General features: G+C 31.3%; 3 protein-coding genes across 10 annotated transcripts; 2 read left to right on the top strand and 1 right to left on the bottom strand.

Annotated features, from left to right (window-relative positions):
- Positions 1-780: 780 nt before the first annotated feature.
- On the bottom strand, positions 781-7,506 carry LOC125061382 (sorting nexin-16). 3 transcript variants are annotated; one of them, XM_047666798.1, is made up of 5 exons: positions 7,220-7,506; positions 6,043-6,180; positions 5,470-5,676; positions 3,807-3,970; positions 781-3,006 (listed from the first exon to the last, which is right to left on the bottom strand). In XM_047666798.1, the coding sequence occupies exons 2-5, from the start codon at positions 6,168-6,170 to the stop codon at positions 2,684-2,686; spliced, it is 822 nt and encodes a 273-aa protein (XP_047522754.1). In that variant the 5' UTR covers positions 6,171-6,180; positions 7,220-7,506; the 3' UTR covers positions 781-2,683. The 3 variants fall into 3 exon arrangements, with proteins under 3 accessions (XP_047522754.1, XP_047522755.1, XP_047522753.1); XM_047666799.1 differs by having other exon boundaries at positions 6,043-6,174; XM_047666797.1 differs by having other exon boundaries at positions 6,043-6,177; positions 7,220-7,505.
- A 187-nt stretch (positions 7,507-7,693) lies between these two features.
- On the top strand, positions 7,694-8,864 carry LOC125061381 (WD repeat domain-containing protein 83). The gene has a single exon (XM_047666796.1). It carries the CDS (start codon positions 7,951-7,953, stop codon positions 8,857-8,859), a length of 909 nt encoding a protein of 302 aa, XP_047522752.1. The 5' UTR covers positions 7,694-7,950; the 3' UTR covers positions 8,860-8,864.
- Positions 8,865-10,916: 2,052 nt separating this feature from the next.
- Positions 10,917-23,241, top strand: LOC125061366. Of its 6 annotated transcripts, XM_047666771.1 has the most exons (7): positions 12,787-12,925; positions 13,126-13,306; positions 13,416-14,109; positions 14,438-14,612; positions 19,299-19,552; positions 20,118-20,377; positions 20,833-23,241. In XM_047666771.1, the coding sequence occupies exons 3-7, from the start codon at positions 14,039-14,041 to the stop codon at positions 22,377-22,379; spliced, it is 2,307 nt and encodes a 768-aa protein (XP_047522727.1). In that variant the 5' UTR covers positions 12,787-12,925; positions 13,126-13,306; positions 13,416-14,038; the 3' UTR covers positions 22,380-23,241. The 6 variants fall into 6 exon arrangements, with proteins under 6 accessions (XP_047522726.1, XP_047522727.1, XP_047522729.1 ...); XM_047666770.1 differs by lacking the exons at positions 12,787-12,925; positions 13,126-13,306; positions 13,416-14,109; positions 14,438-14,612 and adding exons at positions 10,917-11,109; positions 11,637-11,811; XM_047666772.1 differs by lacking the exons at positions 12,787-12,925; positions 13,126-13,306; positions 13,416-14,109; positions 14,438-14,612 and adding exons at positions 16,375-16,741; positions 17,466-17,640.
- Positions 23,242-23,670: the final 429 nt, after the last annotated feature.

The following is a 23,670-nucleotide window of genomic DNA, read 5'->3' as shown; positions in this document are numbered from 1 at the left end:
ACACCTGACATAGATGTATGAATATTCCACAGATAACTTTAGTAAACAATTATAGTGAGTCAGAAGGACAAATAAAATGCGTGTTCACCGAGTGGTGGTTATAGTACTACTATAATTCAGTAATCAGTTGGAAAAAAATATACTATAATAGTACTGACTACTGACATTACATGGTACGCACTTAAGTATACTCAACTTTATATATTTCCAATTACACGACAAAAAATAGGTATCGATCACGTTAGAAACCAGTCACAAATATACCTTGCCATGGCGACTGTCTACATTGTTTGCCTCGCACCATGTGAAACTTATTCAATTTAGGATCCTTCTGAAAAGAGCGTACCAAATCTAAAAGCCCAGTAGCATTCGCGGGTCTCATAGAAATGTGAGTGTCCATATATTTCGGTTTCACCTAACAACTGGGCTTAACTTTGAATGCTGAATTCGAGGTTGATATTTATTCAAATTGCATTACAGACTGCATTGTCTAACATGCTAATGTACGGGAATTCAGTCTTTTGCAAGATTCTCATATTATCGACGTAAGTCTAACCGACCATTTAACGTGAGGGTAATAGACTAAAATCTTAAGTTTACAAAATTTTACAAAAGTACAGTAAGACCACAAGTTGTTTCTTTTTCTTTTTACAAACATTTATATACGTTATTTAAAATCTGTCATTTAGTCTCAAAGAATACTGTAATTAGGAAAGAAGTCTATACAGTATTTCTATACAGGTTAGAAGAATATACAGATGGCTGGAGTAAAAACGTCAGTGTATTAAATAATTTTATTGTAATAAACGGTAGTAAATACTAAACATTTTGGAAATTCATCAATAATTATGAATAGAGCGATAAACTAATTAAAGTAACGAAATACGGACAATATTTTCTGTATCTAACAATTAATTTGACAAGCGGCAACGTGTTAAACATACTTTTGCCGTAACTTACTAAATAGATATCACTCTTATAGTTTTCCATTACTATCAAATTAATAATTATTGTAATAATATTTTTATAACACCTTAAAACTACATTTAAACCATAGTAAAATTGTACATATAAGGCACTTTATTGCTTGTACATAGGTTTATTTATCACAACACTGTATATATATTAATCCTGACAAAAATATAAGCTATGGATGTCATTTAAACTATTATTAGAATTCGGTATTTAAACACTTTAAAATATGTTTAATCTATGTTTGTTATTGTTGTTTCAAAATCTAGCGAAATTATTTTCCACTCATAAATAAATACTTTTAATTAATAATATACTTAACTGTTTAAAGACCACTTGTATGACCTTATCCTAACAATATTTGTACAAATATTCAAACTTTACATCCACTATGAGGTGACTGATTTGTTGTTTGAATGATAGGATTCAACAAATATCTAAAATAATCCGATTTCCTCACCATGCTTTCCTTCACCGTACGAGCGAGTGTTTAATGCGCACTTAGAAAGGAAAATCCACGGGTGCACAACTTCAACCAACACTGCTCAAAACAAAAGCCACGCTATAAAATATATACAGCTACATAAATATTCTTTGCCCAACAATACGTAAGATTTAGTTGACGTTATAAAATAAAAACAATAGATTTTTTTTTTTGTACTCCATGCTACACGTTTAGTTTTTTGTATTCTGTGGACATAATTGAAATAAACGCAAGCACGAACACACGTCGTTGTAATAAAATTCTTGTAAACTGTACGAATTAGGAAAGTCAATGCGAACGAGTTCACACATTAGGTTAAACTAGAATCAGCATCACATTTTAATGCATCTGATATGGCCATATTGCTACTTTTCATAGACCAGTTTCAGAGACAAAGGAATGGATGGAAATGATACTCTTCTGTCAACAGTATTTTGACAGATAGACAAGTCGCGTAGACGTATCTTTCAAGGTTAACCTGACATTGGCGCCAGACAGAGCCAGAATCCTTTACAAATTTGAACATTTCTGTGAAAGCTGAAAACAAAATTGACGCATCGTGCAAATATTATGATTTGAAAAAACTTTCTTCAGTTTCCGAGGCGTGTAGGTCACGATTGATTTTGTCTTTAGATCCAATACGTGCGCGAGTATAGGAGGCTAAGCATTTACAACTTTATACGCTTGAATATGCGTTAAAAACCAAAAGGCAAAGTGCAAATCTTTGAATACAAATTCAAAGTTTGATGCCAATAAGAAGAATAAAACAAGCGAGCTATATATGGCGCCGGCTTTTGTAACCCACCAATACATAGTGGACATTAAGTTACATATTTTATTAAACTTAATGTAAAATACTTACATAGCACCTTTACTATACTGTAAAAAAATAAATCACGAAATAATAAATTTTTTGGTGAGTTTTAACTATATAAATGAATAATTATTCACGAATGTATTAAAAAAAATAAAATAAATGCATACTCTAAGGCTCAAATTCACTAGAAAAACTTAATATTTGCTTTTTAAGTAATGCACACCTAACTATTCGAGATTCTATTCGCAAAAACTTATTTTGACATATAATTATTTTTACAAACTTATAATATTCATTTTAAACCCTGTTTGTTACTTGTTACCTGGTCCTTCGAACCGGAATTAACCCGAAACTTTAATATGGCATATGACAAAAATTAAATATTCCCAATGAGTAAGAGCCATTCTAACCTAAATTTGTACTTTGGAGCAGTTTGGACACCCCTTTACTTTAACCTCCATTTGAGCGAGTTGTTTTTGTAAATGCATTATTGTTGCATCTTTCTGTTTTAACTGCATTTTGAGGGTAGTTATAGAATCTTCCAATGCTCCATATACCGCTTGTACTTCTGGTTGGTAGGTAAACACCTGAGGTGGTTCGTCTAAGCAGAAAAACTCACGTACTGTTGAGTCGTTTGGTAGCTTATTCAGGACAGAATTGATAAATGCTTGTAGGCCGCGTACACGCTCTTCGAGGAACGCAGGCTCAAAATTGTCTCTAAAGAGACGTTTTCCTAAAAAAAATATATATATTATGTTTAGCCAGGCGTTTAGCCGCATCTCATTTGAAAGAAGATATTAAGTTGGCTAGTAAATCCCAATTTGCCTTTGAAGAACGTCAAGTTCTATTGGTTGGAAAAAAATGTGAGCCGTCACGGGATGCTGGGAGATGTGAATCATCGACATTATTTTGTAAAATTAATATGCAGAAAAGAACAGATTGTGATAGGAACTAAATATGTCATAATGATAAAATAAAATATTACGATTCTTTTCCAGATAACGATGACTATTTATTGAATAAACATTTATTTTCATTAAATACAAAAATTTACGAATTTATTTCAAATCGTGGCATGCGTCGCCACGCCAGAAATCGGTTTTACGTGCGTCTATAGATGTTGCACATCAAAATAGACTCAGTGAAGACGTTCCATTTTACGGCGCTGCGGACAAGAAACGTCCAAGCTCATATAGTTTCCACGATCGTTTTCCCTATACATGAAAGCTATAAATACACATGACTGCGTCATTCAACTGTAGAGAGTTAAGAGTTTTAGCAGTTTAGTGTATACAAAATTGAAGATGAGAGAGCTGAGAGATGACAGCTAGCTTAGCTTTGTGTTGGTTTTCGTGTATTTGGCAATATATCTCGCAACCTCTTCAACAATAAACGTTATATTTCGGTCAATATATTAAATACGCACCCAAACCTTTAAGAATCACCATGAAAAATTTGTTCGGTAATTTTTGACTTTATTGGTCATACAAATAGACGCGGCCAGGCCTTAATTGTATAATATGTAAGGATTACCTGGTAGGGGTAGTATGATATCCGGTCGTTCACTACGTATCCGGTTATATAAGCGAACAAAGTCTGTGTAACGTCGAAAAACAAGCCATGACTGGTCCCGAGAGTCATCCTCCACTTTTAACTTGTATATTGTGAATCTTGCGCGTTCTTCCATAACTTCGTATCTATAAAGTTAAATAACCGAATTTTTTACATACTTAACGAAAGCGGAAACGTTTTAAGATTAATAAAGAGCTATTTACGTTCTGCATACAAAAAACCTTAGGTACTAGCCTTATATTTTTAATTCGTGATTATTTATTTTTATTACAATAGGTAAGGATCAGACTTCTATATATTGCAAAAGATAATATCTCAATTTACAAACGTATCAGAATTTACTTTTTTAACAGTAAGGGAAACAGTAGGAGAACACCAGTCATGGGGACCACCATGCTTTTTTGGTGGTTATGCCATTAAATCGTAGCTTATGTGAAACGTTGGCACTTTCAACACAGCGCCATCTGTTAGAATTGTGACTATCAAATAATAAACAAATATTTTGCAATAAAATAATATTGCGGGTATAAATTGAGATGTAAGCTATCTTTTAAGTTAGATCAAACTACACACGGTGTACAAATTTGATTGATATCGGTTCGGTAGTTTAGGAGTCCATAGCGGACAAACAACGTGACACGTAATTTATACATAAATATTAAGATAATCTAGAATCCGTACAGTCTATTGCTTATCTAAGTGCATTAAATAAATGACAACTTGTAAAAGTAATAAAAATACATTAAACGGAAAATAAAATCATGACTGATACGTATATATTATAATTAATATTACAAAAATATGGATAACATTACATTTTGTTTAAGTAACGAATAATATGTGAAAGTGAATGAATTCGTTACGCTTTCGTGCTCAATATAATTTGGATGAACTTTTACTATTAGTGTTTTTGCAAACAGAAAGATAAACTTTTTTATGTGTTTGCTTGTAACACAAATACTAGTGAGCTAGTTCACAAATGATAATCACAAAAACTGGGTTATTTAAAAAAAAGTATACTATATACATTATACAGATACCGGTAAACATCATGAACAAATGTCCTTGCCTGCGCAGAAGCGCTTTTTGTCTTTCACTGGGAGGGGGCGGCGGGAAAGTGACGTGTCGATCGCGTGATTGGTAAATCAGCTGATGTTTGAGTCCCGCGATGCGCATACTTTCCCCACTCCCTCGTTTAATGCTCAAGAAGTTTGCCGGTATCTGTACTTTATATGTGAAATTGGAAGCCTTTATTGATAGCGACTATTGTTGCGCCGCAGATAGAACCCTTGTATATTAAAAAATAATCAACCCGTATGTTGTCGGATTACCCCCCATTTTAACAAAATTTACTATTCACGATAGTCAGAGTATCCAATTGGGTAACTGTGTATAACCCAAAAACTTTAATTCCTCCTTTGATCTTTCGATTCGTTCGGGAATCCTTTGACATATGATTCAAAGATGACAAAACGAGGCAAGAAACGTTGATAATGTATTGGATTTTGACATACGGCAGGCATAGTCATAGACAAAGGCTCTAGACAATAATACTAAGCGACAGGCGACACTTGGTCACGTTACCTCTCTTGCAAAGTATCGCCATATAAGTTTAAATACGTACCCAACAATTGGTATTTGCAATCGATCAAATTTCTTAATCTCCTCGCTGTGCAGGCTCAAATCCACATTACTCACACTGATGCTACTTCTTTTCCCTCCCCTAAATCCCTTTCCTTCCCTGAACCCTTCATTTATGTTCCCCATAGACTTATAGTGGTTTCGTTGTAGTCGTCTGTCCATTTCGTTGTCTGATGTAGAGTCTTTATACCTGTAGTATTAATATTTCTTGATATATTCGTGTAGCCAACAGCAAAAACATCAAAAATATAAATCCGTGTCTCGTGCGAGAGAGACTGAGTTTCGTACCCACACCCAAGTATTTTAAACTATTATTATTGGTCTGGCGACTAGCCCTAGAGATCGAACCCCAGGATGGGCCAAAAATTTAAAAACGATATACATAGCAGTTTCCTTTTAAAATTTCAATGATAAGGTTGTTGGACATGTTTGAACACAAAGTAAAGAAAAATTTGTCTGGTATCATATTTTTATTTTGGCTTGTGTGAAATCCAATTACAAAAATATAATTTGACTTATAAAGAACACAATAAAGGGAATGTTTGGTTTGAAATACCTTTTTTTATAAACTTTCACGGATATCTGGTTTTCCTCGCTAGATGTAGATGAGAGTTCATTATTAATCACATCTCGTTTTTCTTGGTTTCTTGTGTGAGTGTTGTCAATTTTTTTCACTGCCGCCATAATACTACTGAAAATAAACGATTACTGGTGGTTCAAATTCTCAATTGAGCAAGACATTTGCACTGTAGACTAGCATATTCATATTATTAATTTGTAAAAATATGAATATAGAAATAAACAAAATACTGCCAAATAGTACCTAGTCCCAAGAAGTAAAGATAAAATTCGAGGTATTTGCTTTACGAGCCCTGAAGATGCGGTAAAAGCGTACGAAAATGCCATGGAAGAGACCCCTAAGGCCCACTGCTTTTCTCAGTGGTTCCATCGACTGTGACAATGTGCAGAGAGGAATGGAGATTACATCGAAAAACAATAAAGTATTGTCAACTTTCTTCATTAAGCATTTTTTCATTTTCTAAACATTTTCAGTGATACTCACATAATAGTAAATTGTAAATTTCAACTATAATATTAAATATAAAATTAAGGATCATCAGTGTACATACTGAAGAGAAACATTGTAACTAATACAAATATCATCCAAACCAACCAACATCTTATTTTTAACATTTTAGTATGTAAACCATTGTTTGTTTGGTTGAATAGGCGATTCTCAGAAGCTAATGGTTCAAATTTAATTTTTTGTATTGGTAAATTTGTATTGGGCTTTAGCTAAATTTTTGGGAGCTTACATTGCTTGTGCTGGGCAAAGGTGCATGTATCATGGAATTCTTTAAATAAAATAAAAAATTACTGTTATTATATTGGAACCTGTTTTTATGAATTCAGAGTGAGCATTGTTGGCCTACAGGCTTCAGCATGCAACTCTAATCCCTAATGATGTAGGCTAATTCCCTAACTGTACAACAGTGTACTTTTTATGTGAGCATTTAATACTTGCAAGTACAGTGAAGGATAATAGTGAGGGAGCCGACATGCCTAAGACACAATAAAAGTTAAATATTTTAAAACTCATATGAAGCACCTAACTTTAAGAACCTTTTTTACTATACATAGGCGGGCATAAGACTTTTGGATTTATCTTCATAACGAAGTATTTTGTATATTTAAATTTACACTAAAAAGATAGAATATAAAATAAAACTTACTCAATATGCTACAGTTATTATTGTTTGTTTTTTTGACAAATCACATTGATATAAAAACACTTTCTTCAATTGTCTTTGTGTTTCCAATTCGATTTCAAATGACAGTGAAATTTAGCTTAGAACTCTGATTTATGGTCAATGGTGGTATTAAATATTAACCACTAGATGTTACCTCTATTTGAATAAAATAACTATAATTATGAATTACTTTACAATGTTTCCCAAGTAAGAAATGTCAAACCTAAGTTAGAAAAGATGATAATATAATATCATCAAAAGTTTTGATTCAAAACCACACATTAAAATACTTTATCTGTTTATATACAGATATATGCATTCATAAATAGTCTATGCTGATTGCTAGGCTCTACAATAATCTATTATTATCTGTCAAAACTGTATACATTAATAGCTATACATATGGTCTAAAGGATTAAATACCAGGCCAAAATCTCAAAAAAAAAAACACTATGTCACATTCACATTCTTTGTCAAAATCACAAAATTATTATATCAACTTGTTTACAAACCTCCAACTTCGTATTCGATTTATGATATTAGTGATAATTTATATAGAATGATCTACCGCTAGTCGCTACTAGTATACTAAATACTAATAAGTAATCTGTGATACACAGATACCACAGCACACGGTTGCAATTTAATAGTGAAGCTAATTAAGGATTTTTTAATAATATGTGTATCAAAGTACCTATCTTGTAAGTCAAAGCATGACTGAAACATTACAATTGGAGGTGCTTTCTACAATACACTGCAAACAGCAAGTTGTTCGAGCTGTGAGATTTAATATCGATGGCAGTTATTGCCTAACCTGCGGCGCTGATAAAAAAATTAAATTATGGAACCCGCATAACGATTTGCACTTGAAAACTTATGGAGGTCATGCAAATGAGGTGTTAGATGTGGCAGGTTCAAGTGATAATAGTCAGATTGTATCTTGTAGTGCCGATAAATCTGTTATCCTATGGGATGTTACTACTGGTCAACCTTTGCGCAGGTATAGGGCCCATGCAAGCTCAGTAACATGTATAAAATTTAATGAAGAATCAACCATGGCAATATCTGGATCCATAGATAATACAGTAGCTTTTTGGGATGTTCTTAGTAGAAGACAGGAGCCAGTACAGACACTAAGAGATGCTAAAGATACTATAACATCCATACAGGTTACTGATCATGAGGTTTTAACTACTTCTGTAGATTGCCATACAAGATTATATGATCTACGAATTGGAAAAATGATTTCCGATTATATTGGTTCCATAATAACACATGGAAGTTTAACACATGATGGGCAATGCCTTGTTTTAAGTTGTTCAGATGGAACTATAAAATTAATAGATAAAGATTCAGGAGAACTTTTAAATACGTTTATGGGGCATGAGACTAATGATTATTTGCTTGAAAATTGTATTAATGACAAAGATAATCAGATCATTTCTGGTTCTGCCTCTGGTGAAATATTTTACTGGGATTTAATTAGTAGTAATATTACTAATAAGTTAGTTCATAAGTTTAATAAGCCAGTGGTGTCAATTAGTCACCATCCATCTGATAGCATTTTACTATCCGCTTCTGAAGATGAAATAAAACTATGGGGGGTTAACAACAAAGAATGATATAATTTGTTTTTTATTATGGCCTCCTAGGTTATTTTACCCTATGTGGAATGATAGTTATTTTGGATTGGCAGGCATAGAATGTTGATTGATTACTTGCCTTAAATGATCAATGAAATAGATTCAGAAATAATAAAAATGCCTTGGTCCTGATGATGATCCTGATTGATATGTTATGCAACTTTAACAGTGTTTTGTTTAATGCTGTCATTTTTATGGATTAAACACTTTAAAATTCTTAGTTTAGCCTTATGCAAGGAATTATTTTATCTTTAAACAGCAATACTACTAAAACATAATAAAGTATAACTAAAATAAAATGGTCACATTATTTAGTCTAATTTTATTGCTCTTACTTGTGAAACATTTATGGATACAAAATAAGGAAACAAATAATCCCTGCTGTTTTTCCTAAACATAGGTATTGTCATTGAACTTTAGTAACTAGTCGGATAAATTGCGGTCCTTATTAGCTTAACTCAAATTAAAGATATCAGGAATACTTAATAATTATCTTCTAAAAGTGCTATTTTTAATGGAATATTGCAATATTATAGGTACAGCAATAACTCTACTAACCGCAACGGTTGACCAATTATATTAAATAGACATACAGTCCTACAAGCCAAATTTACACAAGCATGAATGTGTCAAAACTGGCAAAATTCCGATTCAATTTTATTGTACATCTGCCTATAAGATAGTGAAAAGGAAAGTAAACATCGGAAATGCAATGCAAACTTAGAAGACGCTTTGTATATTTGGTTTAAAAAAAAACTATCAACTCGGCAGCCGTGAGCCGATATCTAGTCCCTTGCGCTATGAAAATGCATTAGTTAAGTAAAAAAATTAATTGAACATTGATTTTCGTTTTTTTTAATCAACTCTTTTCTTCATATATATCCGAAATCCGAATACTTAACGTTAATCGAACACAATAATTAGTCCGGTTAATCGAGTTTCTAGTTAGTAGTTTATACTTTCTACTACATATTATTATATCAAGTCTCAGGAACGAAATTAACCAAATTTAACCATTCTTCACTCGTCAGTAAGTAGCATAAATCTTGCACATCTAGAAAATCAAAACATTATTTAAGTATTATATTAATTTTCTTACGTTAATAAGCTAATTTTTTTAATAGTTCACATAAAGACGCGTGATATCACATCACAGGATATTAGTTTTAGAAAATTCGTTATTAGTATCTCTACTTGGTCTGTGCACTGTGGCATAAATGTTCTAGAGTGAACAGGACAAAGAATGCATATTGGTCTTTCTTTTTCGTACATAGTACTTAATATACAAATGTATTACTTTCTTTCGTATGCCTAGTGTTGCCAACTTGGGAGTTTTCCCCCAAATTTAGGGGAAATCTAGATGTCCAGGGGGTTTTTCAGGGGGTACTTTATTCAAGTTTTTTTTTCTCTACAAACACACGATTCTATAAAATTTATATTAAGCTTTAAACGCAATCAACAAATATAAACTCTAAGCCTGGCTACAGCTTTAATATCGAAAAACAATAATTTCATGTCAAAATTTGTTCCTTCTGACCGTATGATCAAAAATATCAGCAATAGCAAAACGCAGCGCGATATCCAGGCCGATGCCTTCGACGATATATTAGAAGCTTATGCCAATGACATTTAATAATATTGTATTAGAAGGAAAAAAGCACATTGAAGCAATTAGTTTTTTATTTAAATTGTTTTAAATTTTAATCGTTTTACTGAACAGAACAGATAAAAAAGAAAAAGTACAAAAAGCTTTAAAAATAATGTATGAAAAATTTTTTGGCGAAAACGCAAAAAAAACATCTGCCAAGAAAAATTAAGAATCGTTTCATCTCATTGTTATTATCATTAATATACTATTTATAATACTATTCGGCATTAATTAACATATATAAATATGTAAAATGTACTCACATAAATACAACAGCTATTTTTTACTTCATATTTAAAATTACCTTTCAAACCAAGTGTACAACAAAAACTTATGGGGTTTTTGATCGACATTTAGGGGTATTTGAAGTTGGTCCTAGGGGGAACATTTTGTAGGAGTTGGCAATCCTGCGTATGCCACCAGGAACTGAAGCCAGATAAATTGTTGGCTTAAAAAGTATTTTGATCGATTAAAGTTATAAAATCCTTTTTTAGGATCTAAAAGATAGTTATGGTGAATTGCAATGTATCTGGCTGTAAAAATCGCACTGAACGAAATCAGCCAAACATAACCTTTCATCGGTAAGTAGTATAAAACAAAATTAATTTTAAATTATACATATATTTTGAATATTAATGAAAAATGTAAATAAATTTTTATAAGAGAGATTTATCTATTTATTATCGTCATAATAAAACTTCTTGAATATTGGAAATACGTTAGATAAATTGTTTTCAATTTCTCACTAACCAATTTGTGGGGCTAAGAATATTATATATAATAAAATTATATTTGTAAATAGGTAAATATTTTTCTATTTTCTTTATGTAACCGGGGGCAAACAGGCAGGAGGCTCATCTGATGTTAAGTGATACCACTGCCACCCATAGACACTCACATTACTAGAGGGCTCAAGAGTAGGTTGCCGGCCTATTAAGAATTGGTACACTCTTTTCTTGAAGGACCCTAACACAAATAGGTTTGGAAATGCATTGGAAGATATCTGGTTCCACATAGTGGTGGTGTGCTATGCATATTATGCTAACTACTATGTAAGATCAAAAGCTCTTGATAAATAACTAAATAATAGTTTGTCTTTTTTTTTCAGTTTTCCCAATAATCCAGAGTTAAAAGATGCATGGATTAAGTGTACTCGTCGAATTAATTGGAATCCAAAGAGTCATTCTCGGATTTGCTCTAAACATTTTGACCCCAGTTGCTTCCAGCAAAAATCAAATAGAACCTACTTGAATCCACATTCAATACCTACACTTTTCATTAAGGTAAATTTATTTCTAAAACCTTACTTACCCAGGTAATTTGGCGTATAATAAGTAACTTGTTGTATAATATTTCAACACAATACAGCTGTCGGCCTCAGTCATGTTAACATAATTCTGGCAACATCTCATTGATAAAATTTTACTTTGTTGTTACTTATTGTTGTTAAGTAGAAAGATATTATTTACTCTATTATTTCATATAAAAACTCTAATGTAACAAACACATCATGACTATCATATTTAGGTATGACACTAAAGTCTAACAGTACAAAAACAATTTATGTGAATAACATTATTTGAAAACAAAATAGAAGTAAATTGTTAATTTTAATCAAAATAAAGAATAAACTATGATAAATAAGCTATCTAGCTAAAATCAGTTTTGTGTGAGTTTATATAATATAGTATAATTAATGAGTGATACAGCTGATATCACATATTTTGGTCTTAAAAGTTGTCATAAATCTAGTGCTGTGCTTTGTGATTAGTCGACATTGGACAACAAAACCAATTATTTCAGATTTTTACGAAGTAGTACTTAATATTATTTAACGAAATTACAGGGACTTACAGAGTATAAACAATAGAATTATTATTTTAATTATTCTTACGATCTCGAGTCGAGTCAAACTTACGAGTGTCGAACTGTCGAGTCTTCTTGTGGCTTGTACTTGTAGGTATTGTTTTACGAGTTTGGCGCTAACATAAAATTTACTTTCAATTGTCAACGTCATTAAATTATAGATATCGCAATTAACAATAACTTAATATGTATGTTTCTATAATACAATTGAATTTAACGAAAGTTACATTATACATATACATATATTTAAGTTATTACTTCAATTTTTAAAAAATATCTTAAATGTTCAGGCATCTGTCAGAATCCGCCATGATATGCGCTTGGTATGCATTAACTAATAACTTCGTCGTGATTGTTGCTAGTTATGCCGTCAAATAGTTATTAAAAAAAGAGATTTGGGGCTCCGCGGACGCGAATATCAGTTTAAAAAAACGTAACTGTAAGTAAACTGTTACAAAAAATGGCTAAGTGTTGTATTTTAGTGTGTGGTGCAAGAAAAAACAAAAAACAACCTGAATTGACGCTTCATAGGTTAGTACCCCGTTTTATGGCAATATAACTAATTCTGATTGAAAAATAAAACTAAATACTCTTGAAGACTAAACTTATGCTATTAAAAAATCGGTTAAGTATATGTTTTGTACTATCTAATTATTTATATTTTGCGTAACTTGTATACTTGAATAGGGTTGCCTTATATCAACATAATTTAATTTTAATTTAATCGGTAGATTTCCGAAGAATGAAGTTTTGAGGAAAAGATGGTTTCAGGCCATCGGTGAGAGAAACATCAATCCTGGTCAAAAGGAGTGGTTCCTCTGTTCACTGCATTTTGAATAAAGCTGTTTTAATAAAACTCTCGATGTTATGAGACTTCGTGACAACTCACTGCCATCAATATTTCCGTATCAAGTAAGTTATATTAAAATCATGAGCGTTCATTTTCTCGAAATTTACTATGTGCACAAATCATGGCATATAAATAGAATACTCATGATTTTGTTGATTTGTCCTCTTTCAGTTTGTAGTAGAGAGTGCCTTACGAAAGCAACCGAAACCTACATTTTCTCCATCTCTCTCTTCAAACTACTGTAACGTATTTTATAATTGCCGCCGCATACCGTTGTGACATAAACGTAGCCTTAAAAGAGATAATTAAACATTGCTCGTATTACACTATAATATAAAACTGCTAAAATCGTCCAAAATATATTAAAAGTGTAATATTATATAAATACAAAGATGTGAATAAATTGCATGGTAGTGACAACCCTAAACAATGGCAGCCATTTTATGGTACGAATCTCTGATTATATTACAACTTATACGGAACGGAACGGAACTAATACATAAAGAAGAGAAAATGGACAGAAAACATTGATTAAATATGTAAAATACAGTGTCGAAGTCATAGACTTAGTATATACTGGCGTATAGACCAACAAAGCGAGCGAGGGAGAAGAAAATTCCTTACGGAAATTTGGCAAGATAGAAAAGGATAGCGAATCCAATGAAACTGTGACTGGTTTTGAATGACAATTGACAGGTCATCACAAGTCGGCACGCGGAGAAACAACCCCTTAGTATTTTGGATTTTTTGCGTACATCGTGGTTTATTTTCAGTAAATCTAATTGTATTCAACAATGGTTACATGTTCTGTGAGTGATTGTGGTGTTAATAATAGAAATAATCCTGAAAATTGCACATTTCACAGGTAAATACCCAAATCGTCATCACTGGCATGACGCGTTTATTTTTGGTTAAAATTTGTCTTTTATCCTATATAAAATATAAAATAATGCTACTGCTTTTGTTTACTTTCATATTTTGTATATGTGGAAGTCCATTTGTTGATAATTTACATGATTTTAGTGGAATATTTCATCAATTAATTTTACATGTACGCTAGGGATTGACTCAAATTAATCGATAGAATTATCGATATTTTATCTTGAATGTTACTTATGAAAATAAATGCTTGCTTACGTTTACCGTCTCGTATCTGAACCATTTTGCCCAATTTTGTATTATTTGTCCAACAGATTCCCTCTAGATACTATACTAAGAGGAAAATGGTTGAGATTAATTGGGCGCGTTGGTTGGAATCCAAAGAAGAACTCTACCATTTGCAGCAAACATTTCCCGGACGAATATAAAAGAAAAAGACGAATAAATACAGTTTTAGTTAAAGGAGCCATTCCAACTTTATTTGTACCAGTAAGCATATTGCTATTTTACGATTATCAATAACACCTATAAAAACATTGATATACGCTAGAATTGGTGAAATTTTAGGGCCTATTGCGCCAAACGCGTTGCCGGTTTGTTGGCGTTGATCGCCTGGTTCATTTTAAAATAATTGTAAAAAATACCAGATTTTCATCCAATACATATTTCATCCAATATAGATTTCAAACAACCTTTTTATTCTAATTTTACGATTCTATCGAACTCAAAATTGACTACTGACCAGCAAATTAATACATCTTTGACATATAATAAAATAAGAGACTTTTCATCTAAGGCTGATCAAGGCTTTTTAACATACCCTTCAATAGATGTGATACAACTTTGTCTAAAAATAGAAAAATTTATTCGTGAAAATAAAAAAAATCACTCAAGCATACAACATCATAATTCCGGCTTATTTTCGAGTTTGGAAAACCACAATTTGGACCAAGATATTTTAAGTGGTCATAGGTATTTAATAATGAAATACGTTATAGAAATTTACTTCGACATTAGACTTAAGTATGAATGTAAACTTAATAATTTAGGAAAGGAAACTGTAAGGAACCAGTTTAATAAGATTGATCTGTTTAAAGGTCAATAAATTAAGAAGCAATGAAAAAAGTTGTTTTTTTTATTAATGCATTTTTTTTTACATAATGTCATAATTATAATCTGGACAAAAACAGTCTATGGAACAACTTTCTCCAAGGGTCGAACATCTAACTTCAATAAATTATCGATAGTCCTCCAAAGTAAAAGGTACATCACTAGCTAATGCACACACTGACAAATCAAAATTGGTCACGCTTTATCGAGCTGCCAGTTCCTCTATACGCCAGTATATACTATGTCTATGGTCGAAGTGTTGTCATATTCATTGATTCAGATTTATGCATAATAAAATTAAAAGACATCTAATTTAGGTTATGTAAAAAAGAATAATTACGTGATATGTTTTTGTAATATCTATAAAAAGTAACAAGCAGCGTTGTCTCTCTATATTATCTTGTGTCTGTGTAGGCATGTATGTAATCAAAGCATAAACGTAAACAATGACAATGATCAAGATGGCCGCTTTGATGCGTTGTATGAACAGAATTTCCACGCATAAATAATATTCACCATATTCTTAGTTACAATATGGTCCGATGAAACCGATTGTATTGGTCAATTAAGGGTGAAACGTATTTTAATTGCAGTATTTCAATTACTAAAAGGTTTTTGATGTTGTTTATACCATGTTTATACAATTGACAATTACCTATATCACAAATATTTCGGAGTTTTCACGACTTTGGATATATATATTTACCTCACTTTATTATACGCGGTAATAATAAGAAAAATACTGTGAACTGTTCAGTTTTCCAAAAATAAGATTATAACGCATCATTTGCAGTTGCCATTTACCTTGCTAAAACATTGTTGGTCATAAAATTTGGTCTGAAAACCAGAATTATGTGCTTAGTTAGTTTTATGAAACTTTTTGTGCTAATTTATATTAGTGAACATTAATTATTTCGTATATCTGTGTTATATTTATTGACACTTAGTAGAAAGAGATACTCTCCCACAGTCTATCGTCTTGGGAAGAGTGTAGTGTATGTATTTCAGATTAGAATTTTACAGTTAGACAGAGACGCAGTTATACTTTACAGCAATGATTGTTATATCTACTGTGTCTATTCAAGGACCGTGCCGGTAGGCTAAATATAGTGTAAAATTATTATATTAGGTTTTTGATTTTTGATTTGTCAATTAGGTTTTTGATTTGTCAATTCACTGTTACGATGATCGTATTGTGACTTGTTTGATTTGATTACCCAGATGGATCCATGAAATGATGATGATATTAATGTATCCCTTATGAAAGGCAAATCCATGAAATTACCTTGGTTGACAGGCTGGTATTTGTTTGTCACGATTAGTGTTCGTAATATTTCATAACAATCTCGCGTCTTTGGATTTTTGTGTGAAATAATAGTTGTAATTGTGTTGTAAGAAGAGCATTCAGTGGATTTGGATAAAAATAGTACAAGCACGATGGTGGGATGCAGCGTTTTAGGCTGTAAAAGCCGTAGTGAACGAAAACTTCATGAAATTACGTTTCACTTGTAAGTACACAGAAATTTCTTTCATTTGGTTTTGCAACGATATAATATGGTCAGTTATGATATTTTACAGTGAAATTTAATGCTTTCAGTTTAGAAAATCTTAGATTAATCAGTTTTTTAATAATTAGGCTCTTAATAACCTAGACTATGATAGATTTAGTGTTGCTATTTTGTATCTCATTTACCCCTCGTGTCTCGTAAAAAATTATGTTAGCTGTGATCATCCGTGGGAATTCGTGCCGGTATGTTCCCCTCGGCACCGGTTCGGTATCGGTTAAAAAGATAAAAAAAAGGGTGCGTGTACTTATGTACGCGCGTAAGAAGTTATACTTCTTTGGCATTATTAAAAATAGTTTTTGATTGCATGCAAATAATTAATTACAATTAAATAATCAAAGACTGGAAAAGGAGTCATTATAGTCAATAAAGTTCAGTTTACATTTGAAAAATTAAATAAATAAATATTTATTATTATTCTCTTACATTAAGTGTAACATAAATTCTATTATTAATCGAATGTTGTTTTTAAATTATGTCCAATGCCGTAACATCTTGCGTGAGCAACTTCATTCTGTTAATTTTGTGTCACGATGCGCGCGCATCGTAAAATTTCACTCTCATCAATTTTTCATAACGCGCCTCAAGAAGTATAACTTCAAAAATGTGATGAAGGTTTTGACTTTGTGCTAACTACTTATTATAGTACATATAATTCACATTTTAGGTTTCCATCTAATCCAGAGATTAAAATTAAATGGTTGGAGGCCACTGGACGAAATAATTGGCATCCAACCAAATTTTCGAGAATTTGTTCACTTCATTTTAATGGTGCCTCATTCGTGTATAAAGGAAAAAAAGTACAACTAAAACCATATTCAGTACCTGAAAAATGTATACATGTAAGTGATATATATTTATTATTTATTTATTTGGCTACTATTGTCAATGTTTTTAAAGCAAACTCATGCTATACATGGTAGTGCATATTTTTCTACAAAAAATTTGTGCAAAAATCATATTATGGTGTTTTAAAACAAAAAGTTTTTCTGTTCTACCATTTTATTGAACAAATCACATTAGACAATTATTTCGCGTTATTTGTCAAAGCAATAACTTTGATATCTGAGAGTTGGAATTAATTTTATTATGACTTCATTGTCTCAGCGGGATGAACGAATTGACGACGAACGAAACTTGTACACTAAGCTAGTTTTATTTAAGAGTAGGCTTTTGTAAGAAATGGAAAACTTTGTAAATAAATGCTTTTGCTGACATGAGTTGTATTTATTTCTTCGTTATTATTGTTAGCCCATTACATACCAACAATGGTCCTTTCCTTCCACGAATTTCTACTAAGAAAAGCATTAAGTTTGTCACACCCTATCTCCATCTTAGTTTGTCGCGGTGATCTACCCTATTATCGTAATCAATTGGTAGTCAATATCATCATATCAGTCAACAGACTTCTACTACTGAATATAGGCCTCCCCTATAGATTGCTACAAAGAACGGCAATTGGTAACAATTTTACCCAATATGGGGAAATTTTTGCCGACGCAGCAACACTTAAAAACTCTTGCTGTTTCTTGTGCTACGCTTGTATCCATCCATAGGTACTTAATCTGAGCTTGTGTGATTATTTTTAGCCCAAAATATATCTTTATCTGGTTTCTGGTACAACATTCCGTTTCATTAAGTAATTGTATTTAGTATTCGACTTTTGAATTGTAAAATATAATGTATTCAGTGCCAAGTTAAAACATGTAAATAGTAAATGAAGCGAAAATTGTGTCTTCATTCGTTAGTGTGAGTGTTTTGTTGTTTTTCTTTTATTGAACATGTTTGTTATTTAAGTATAAAGCATAAAATTGATATCTAAATTAAATGTCTTATAAAATAATTAATGCTATTTTGTGTTGCCAGAGTTTATTTAATACCATTAACAATATATTTTATGAATAGTAACAATACCATATTAGTATTATTTCTATTGATAAATAAATATATTGGTATAAACCAAAGCTGCACTAAGCCCACCCCAAATAAATATTGTCAATTAAAAGAATAAAACTATTATATTCTCAGATGCAGTGTTCAATGTGGTGTAATATTATTTTAATAATTCTGATTCTCAATTTAAACAGCACATTATATTTTCATTTGGGCTTTCCATACTGGGTTCAATACCAATTGTTTCACCGAGAATCAAATCCTGGACATGCTATATGCAATGCCAGTTACCAGTATGACACTAAGGTTGCTTTGTTAACATGCAGGAGAAAAACTAAGGCAATTTCTTCAACATCCTTTTTTGTTTTTTGATGTTGGGGTTTCATGATGATTGTTTTTTCTTAAACAAATATTTTATTTTATTCAAATTTATAGTCTGTAGGTTGCTTCGGAACCTGCATCTGCAATTAAATAAATTGCACTTTGCTTACTTTTGGACCTAAGTATAACATATTTTAAAAAGGGCTTGGAGGCCGCTTCATTATCATATTTCTTACCTTGTAACTTATGTACATAGTTGTTTATAACCAAGAAATATTTATTTCAGAAAATGTCGGATAAGAGAAAACTATACAAATGTGATAAATGTATAAGAACATATACAAATAGCAATGCTTTAGAGAATCACAAGAGAGTCATGCACTGTATAGTAAATAATGCAACTCCAATGAAATCACGTGGTAATAAAATTAAAGCAGATACAGAAAAGTTTGAGAGATACCAGTGCCCTATATGTCAAACGAATTTCCCCTCAAAATTTGTCGCCACCAAGCATATAGAGGTTTATCATAGTAAATATATGTGAGTATGGGATTTAACACTTTTGAATGTGTGTTTCATGAGTCATCAGTAGTATTTACTTATACAATTTGTTATAGTTGTGAAATTAAATTGGGCCTTATTCCATTAAAAGTATAAATTGTGCCTATCTTGGACAACTGTACTTTAATTTTGTATGTGTATTTAGTTATAGCATTAATACTAGATCAGATCAACTGTTGCTCTTGTAGATATCTCAACATGACGCATATCATGACAGACATAGCTATATAGCTATGTTTAATAACGATGTCTATTAAAACTAACAACGAGATACTACAATTGTAGGGCATATATAAATTGGCACTATAAGACACTGGGTTGGTAGCTTATTTACATGAGGCACTTTTGCAGCGCTTATGTTACTCTGCCATTGATATTTTTTTCATTGTCAGTTGTATGTAAGCATTAATACGTATTTCTTTAATGACGTATCACAAGTGTACATTGTGTTACCTACGTAAACCTACGTAAACGAATAAATGATTTTTTAATTTGAATTTGTTATCTGTGTCAGTAGTGTTGAACCCTTTGTTTTTCATTTCAGTACAGCCCTTCACCCAGTAAAACTTCAGGATTGTACAAATTGCAAGCAGAAAGATATAAATTTAGCTCTACACAAGTGTGACAAACAGAAAAATGAAATTTCTGTTAGCATCACCGATGAGAAACAGACGAAAACAAAGATTGAACAATATTTCTGCTATTTGTGTAGCAAAATTTTCATGAATGCAAACAAGTTCATTTTTCATGTGGAGGCTCAACATAACAAAAGTGTTGAGACCATGTTCTTTCCCAATATGACACGTAAGTAATATTAAATCTAATAAGTCTACATATAACTAGGCTAGACAAGATTTGTAAACCAATGTTATAAAGATGAAGAATTAGTTTTTGGTGCTAACATACAAATTATAATGGATAAACAAAATAAATACTGGATTGTTTATATGTCCTTGCACAAGTAGGTAGCAATAAGAAAGTGACTAGCTATTTATTGAATTTTCATTTATATTAATTGTAATTATGATTATAATGATGACTACTTCAAAACTTTAAACAAATTCATGTTACTATAATAAAATTATTGGTCAATTCCTCAATTGAATATGATCATATTATAATATGAATATAAAAAATATGATAATATATCTTTTAAGATACCTGTATCCTATTTAACAATATTTACACGTCAAATCGGGTAAAAGTTTTGCAACTAATGATAATTTTTGTTAAATTAAAGTTATAATAATGAATTACAGAGTTCACCTTATGGAAGGAGCATATAGAGGAATTAGCATATATCCAATACCGTCTATGCTCGGAGGAAATAAATGGAAGGCAATTTTACCATTGCAGCCACACTAAAGTAACAAAAATGTGCACTGAACGATGCCCATCTATAATTGTTGTCCAATCATACCCAAAAGGCATTTTAGCCAGATTGTATAAAACCCATGCTAATCATAAAACTTGTGAGTATAATTTAGCAAAAGAATTCCGAAAATATTGTATCACAAATTTTCTGCAATCAATAGACAACTCGAATGGGTGTGATCCATATTTGGATTTTAAAATGTTATTGGAAAATATACTGGAGGCAGCGGCCAAAATAAAAATATCTGGATTAAAAGAACTTGTGGAAAAAGCATTAGAAATGACAATCATATTAAATACATACGACGAAGAAGACGATTCTTTAAAAAAGAATCACAAACGAACAAAGTCCTTGACGGATGCAGAAATATCTGAGGTCTTACAACAAGAAGCATCAGTAACAATCAAGAGAGAAAATTCAGATTTAGATATGTTGGAGCCGCTGAAGAAGAAAGCCCATATGGAAGATGTATCTCCTAGAATAGTAAATACTTACTCCTTAGCGGAATATCCTGTTGATCAACAATCAGACACAGATTCTTGCGACGATATTGATAACAAAATTTTAATTAGCAATTTTGTAGGTAAACAGAAATCTAAACCTTGTGATACTAAACCAGATTTAGATTTACTAGACGATAAAGACAAGGAATTTTCTAGTTTTAACGATACATATAGAGATTTTGTTAGAAAGAACTTACGTTTATCCTCCAATGGACCAATGGTCACTCGGTCACGTGGATCACAAATAAATTCAAAAAAGAATTCCAGTCAGAAAAATAATACAACCAAGAGTACTGAGGCTGATGTAACTGACAATATAACTGAAACTTGTAACAGTCCTACTCCAAATTCTAAAGTATATACTGTTAGTTCAGTAAATGTTAGTAATAGTGTTGCGGATACAGTCAAATTCAACAATATTTCAACAGAAAATGTTGTTGTGACACCTGCTGCTAATCACTTGATGAATAATAACATGGTATTTGTAGCAGTTCCTTATGCCCCTATGAACACTATGATTCCTACCACCTGTACAAATCCATTATTCAATCTTGTTGGAGTTTCAGTGCCACAAAACATAACTGTAACAGAACAAACTTTATCAAACAATATTAATAAATCCAGTCTTAAAAAAGAAACAACGCCTATAAAGCATAATAATGCCAATAAGAATGGAAAGGACAAGACAGCAGTTAAGAGTAATGACACAGATGATAAAGAAGTTAATACAGATATCAATAACAGTGACTCGGATGTTGAAAATACTGATACAAAATCAAGTGCCACTGATGAATATGAACCTAAAGTTATACAAAAACCAAGTGTTAAATTAGAAAAAGTGAAAAAGAACTCTAAAACCCCGAAAGATATTGAATATGAAGTGATTGAACAAGATAGTGATTGTAATATATTAGTATTAAAATTATAGTGTTAATGTCCCTGATGATTGTCTGTATGTTTACGGTCTGTTTCACAATGTATGGATAAAGTACCAGATAGCTATGCAACACATAAATTATTTGGAAGATAAATTGTGCTATTTGACATTCATCGGACTCATAGCTTATGATGGACTTTATGTGACGAATAGCGCTATCTGACAGTCGTGAAACGCAACAACAGTGTTTATCCTACCAATAAGTAATAAAAACCTAATTTGGAACTTATGTAGAACTTATCCGTACATTGTGAAATAGACCCTTAGTGTATCTATATTTAGTCTGTCTGTAAGTTAAGAATACTAGTTAAGTGTTAAGACTAAATTGTAACAATTATGTCAACTATCGTTTTTTTTAAATAAAAGTTTAAACAATTTTGTAACAGAATTGTAGGCCAAATTAGACTGACTTTTTTGTATTTTGTCATGAAGTAAAAAAATTGGTTAAGCAATCACTGTTGACTATTTAATATAAACAATATATTAGTTTATTTTTTTAACATACACAACAAATTGTCAATGTGCTGAAATTGGATTATCCAGATAAGTTATATATACATAAGTTAAGCTTTTGATGATTTAATAAATCTTTGGCCTACAACATCATGTATTCCAGAAATTTTTTCTTATTATTTTATCAACTTTATCAACATAATAGAAACCTGCACTTGGTCAATCCCAAGCCAACTATAGAAAAAGAAAAGAGAATATAATATTTAAATCATGGTTTTTATTGCTTGGAAGGTAGGCACAGAGATTGTTAAATTGTTATTGTGTAATATATAAGTTATGTATATATAGTTATGTTATATACTTAATGAGTTATAAAGAATTTCATATTTGCCAAACAAGATTTACGTGTTTCTTTTTAATTCAATACAAATTAAAAACTTAAACAAATTATATTTTCATAATCTACCTGCTACATATGAATTTTTTTTATCAAATACTGCCACAGATAAATATTTTATTAAACCTTTGTAACCAAATTGTTTGTTACATTATCTCTTAATTTCTGCATGCTTAATAATGAAATTGATTTAATTTTTTAAAAAATTTAAAAAAAAATTAAATTATAGGCATAAACAATATGACATATCCGACTAATAAAGATTGTTGTTTTTATATAAATATAGTTTGTTTGTACGATTAGTTACGCAATACGCAAAATGGAGAATCTATTTTCTGACGTGGTTTTGAATAAATTAAATGGTGACGATCAACGCTCAAGCTCGGGCTGTAATTCACAACGTGTTACAAACCGAAGTATCACAGGCAGGCT

The sequence above is a fragment of the Pieris napi genome, chromosome 23 (assembly GCF_905475465.1).
Source record: "Pieris napi chromosome 23, ilPieNapi1.2, whole genome shotgun sequence".
In the NCBI taxonomy this organism is placed as follows: Eukaryota; Metazoa; Arthropoda; class Insecta; order Lepidoptera; family Pieridae; genus Pieris; species Pieris napi.
Note: the sequence above shows the minus strand (reverse complement) of the source record. Positions and strands in the feature narration are given on the sequence as shown.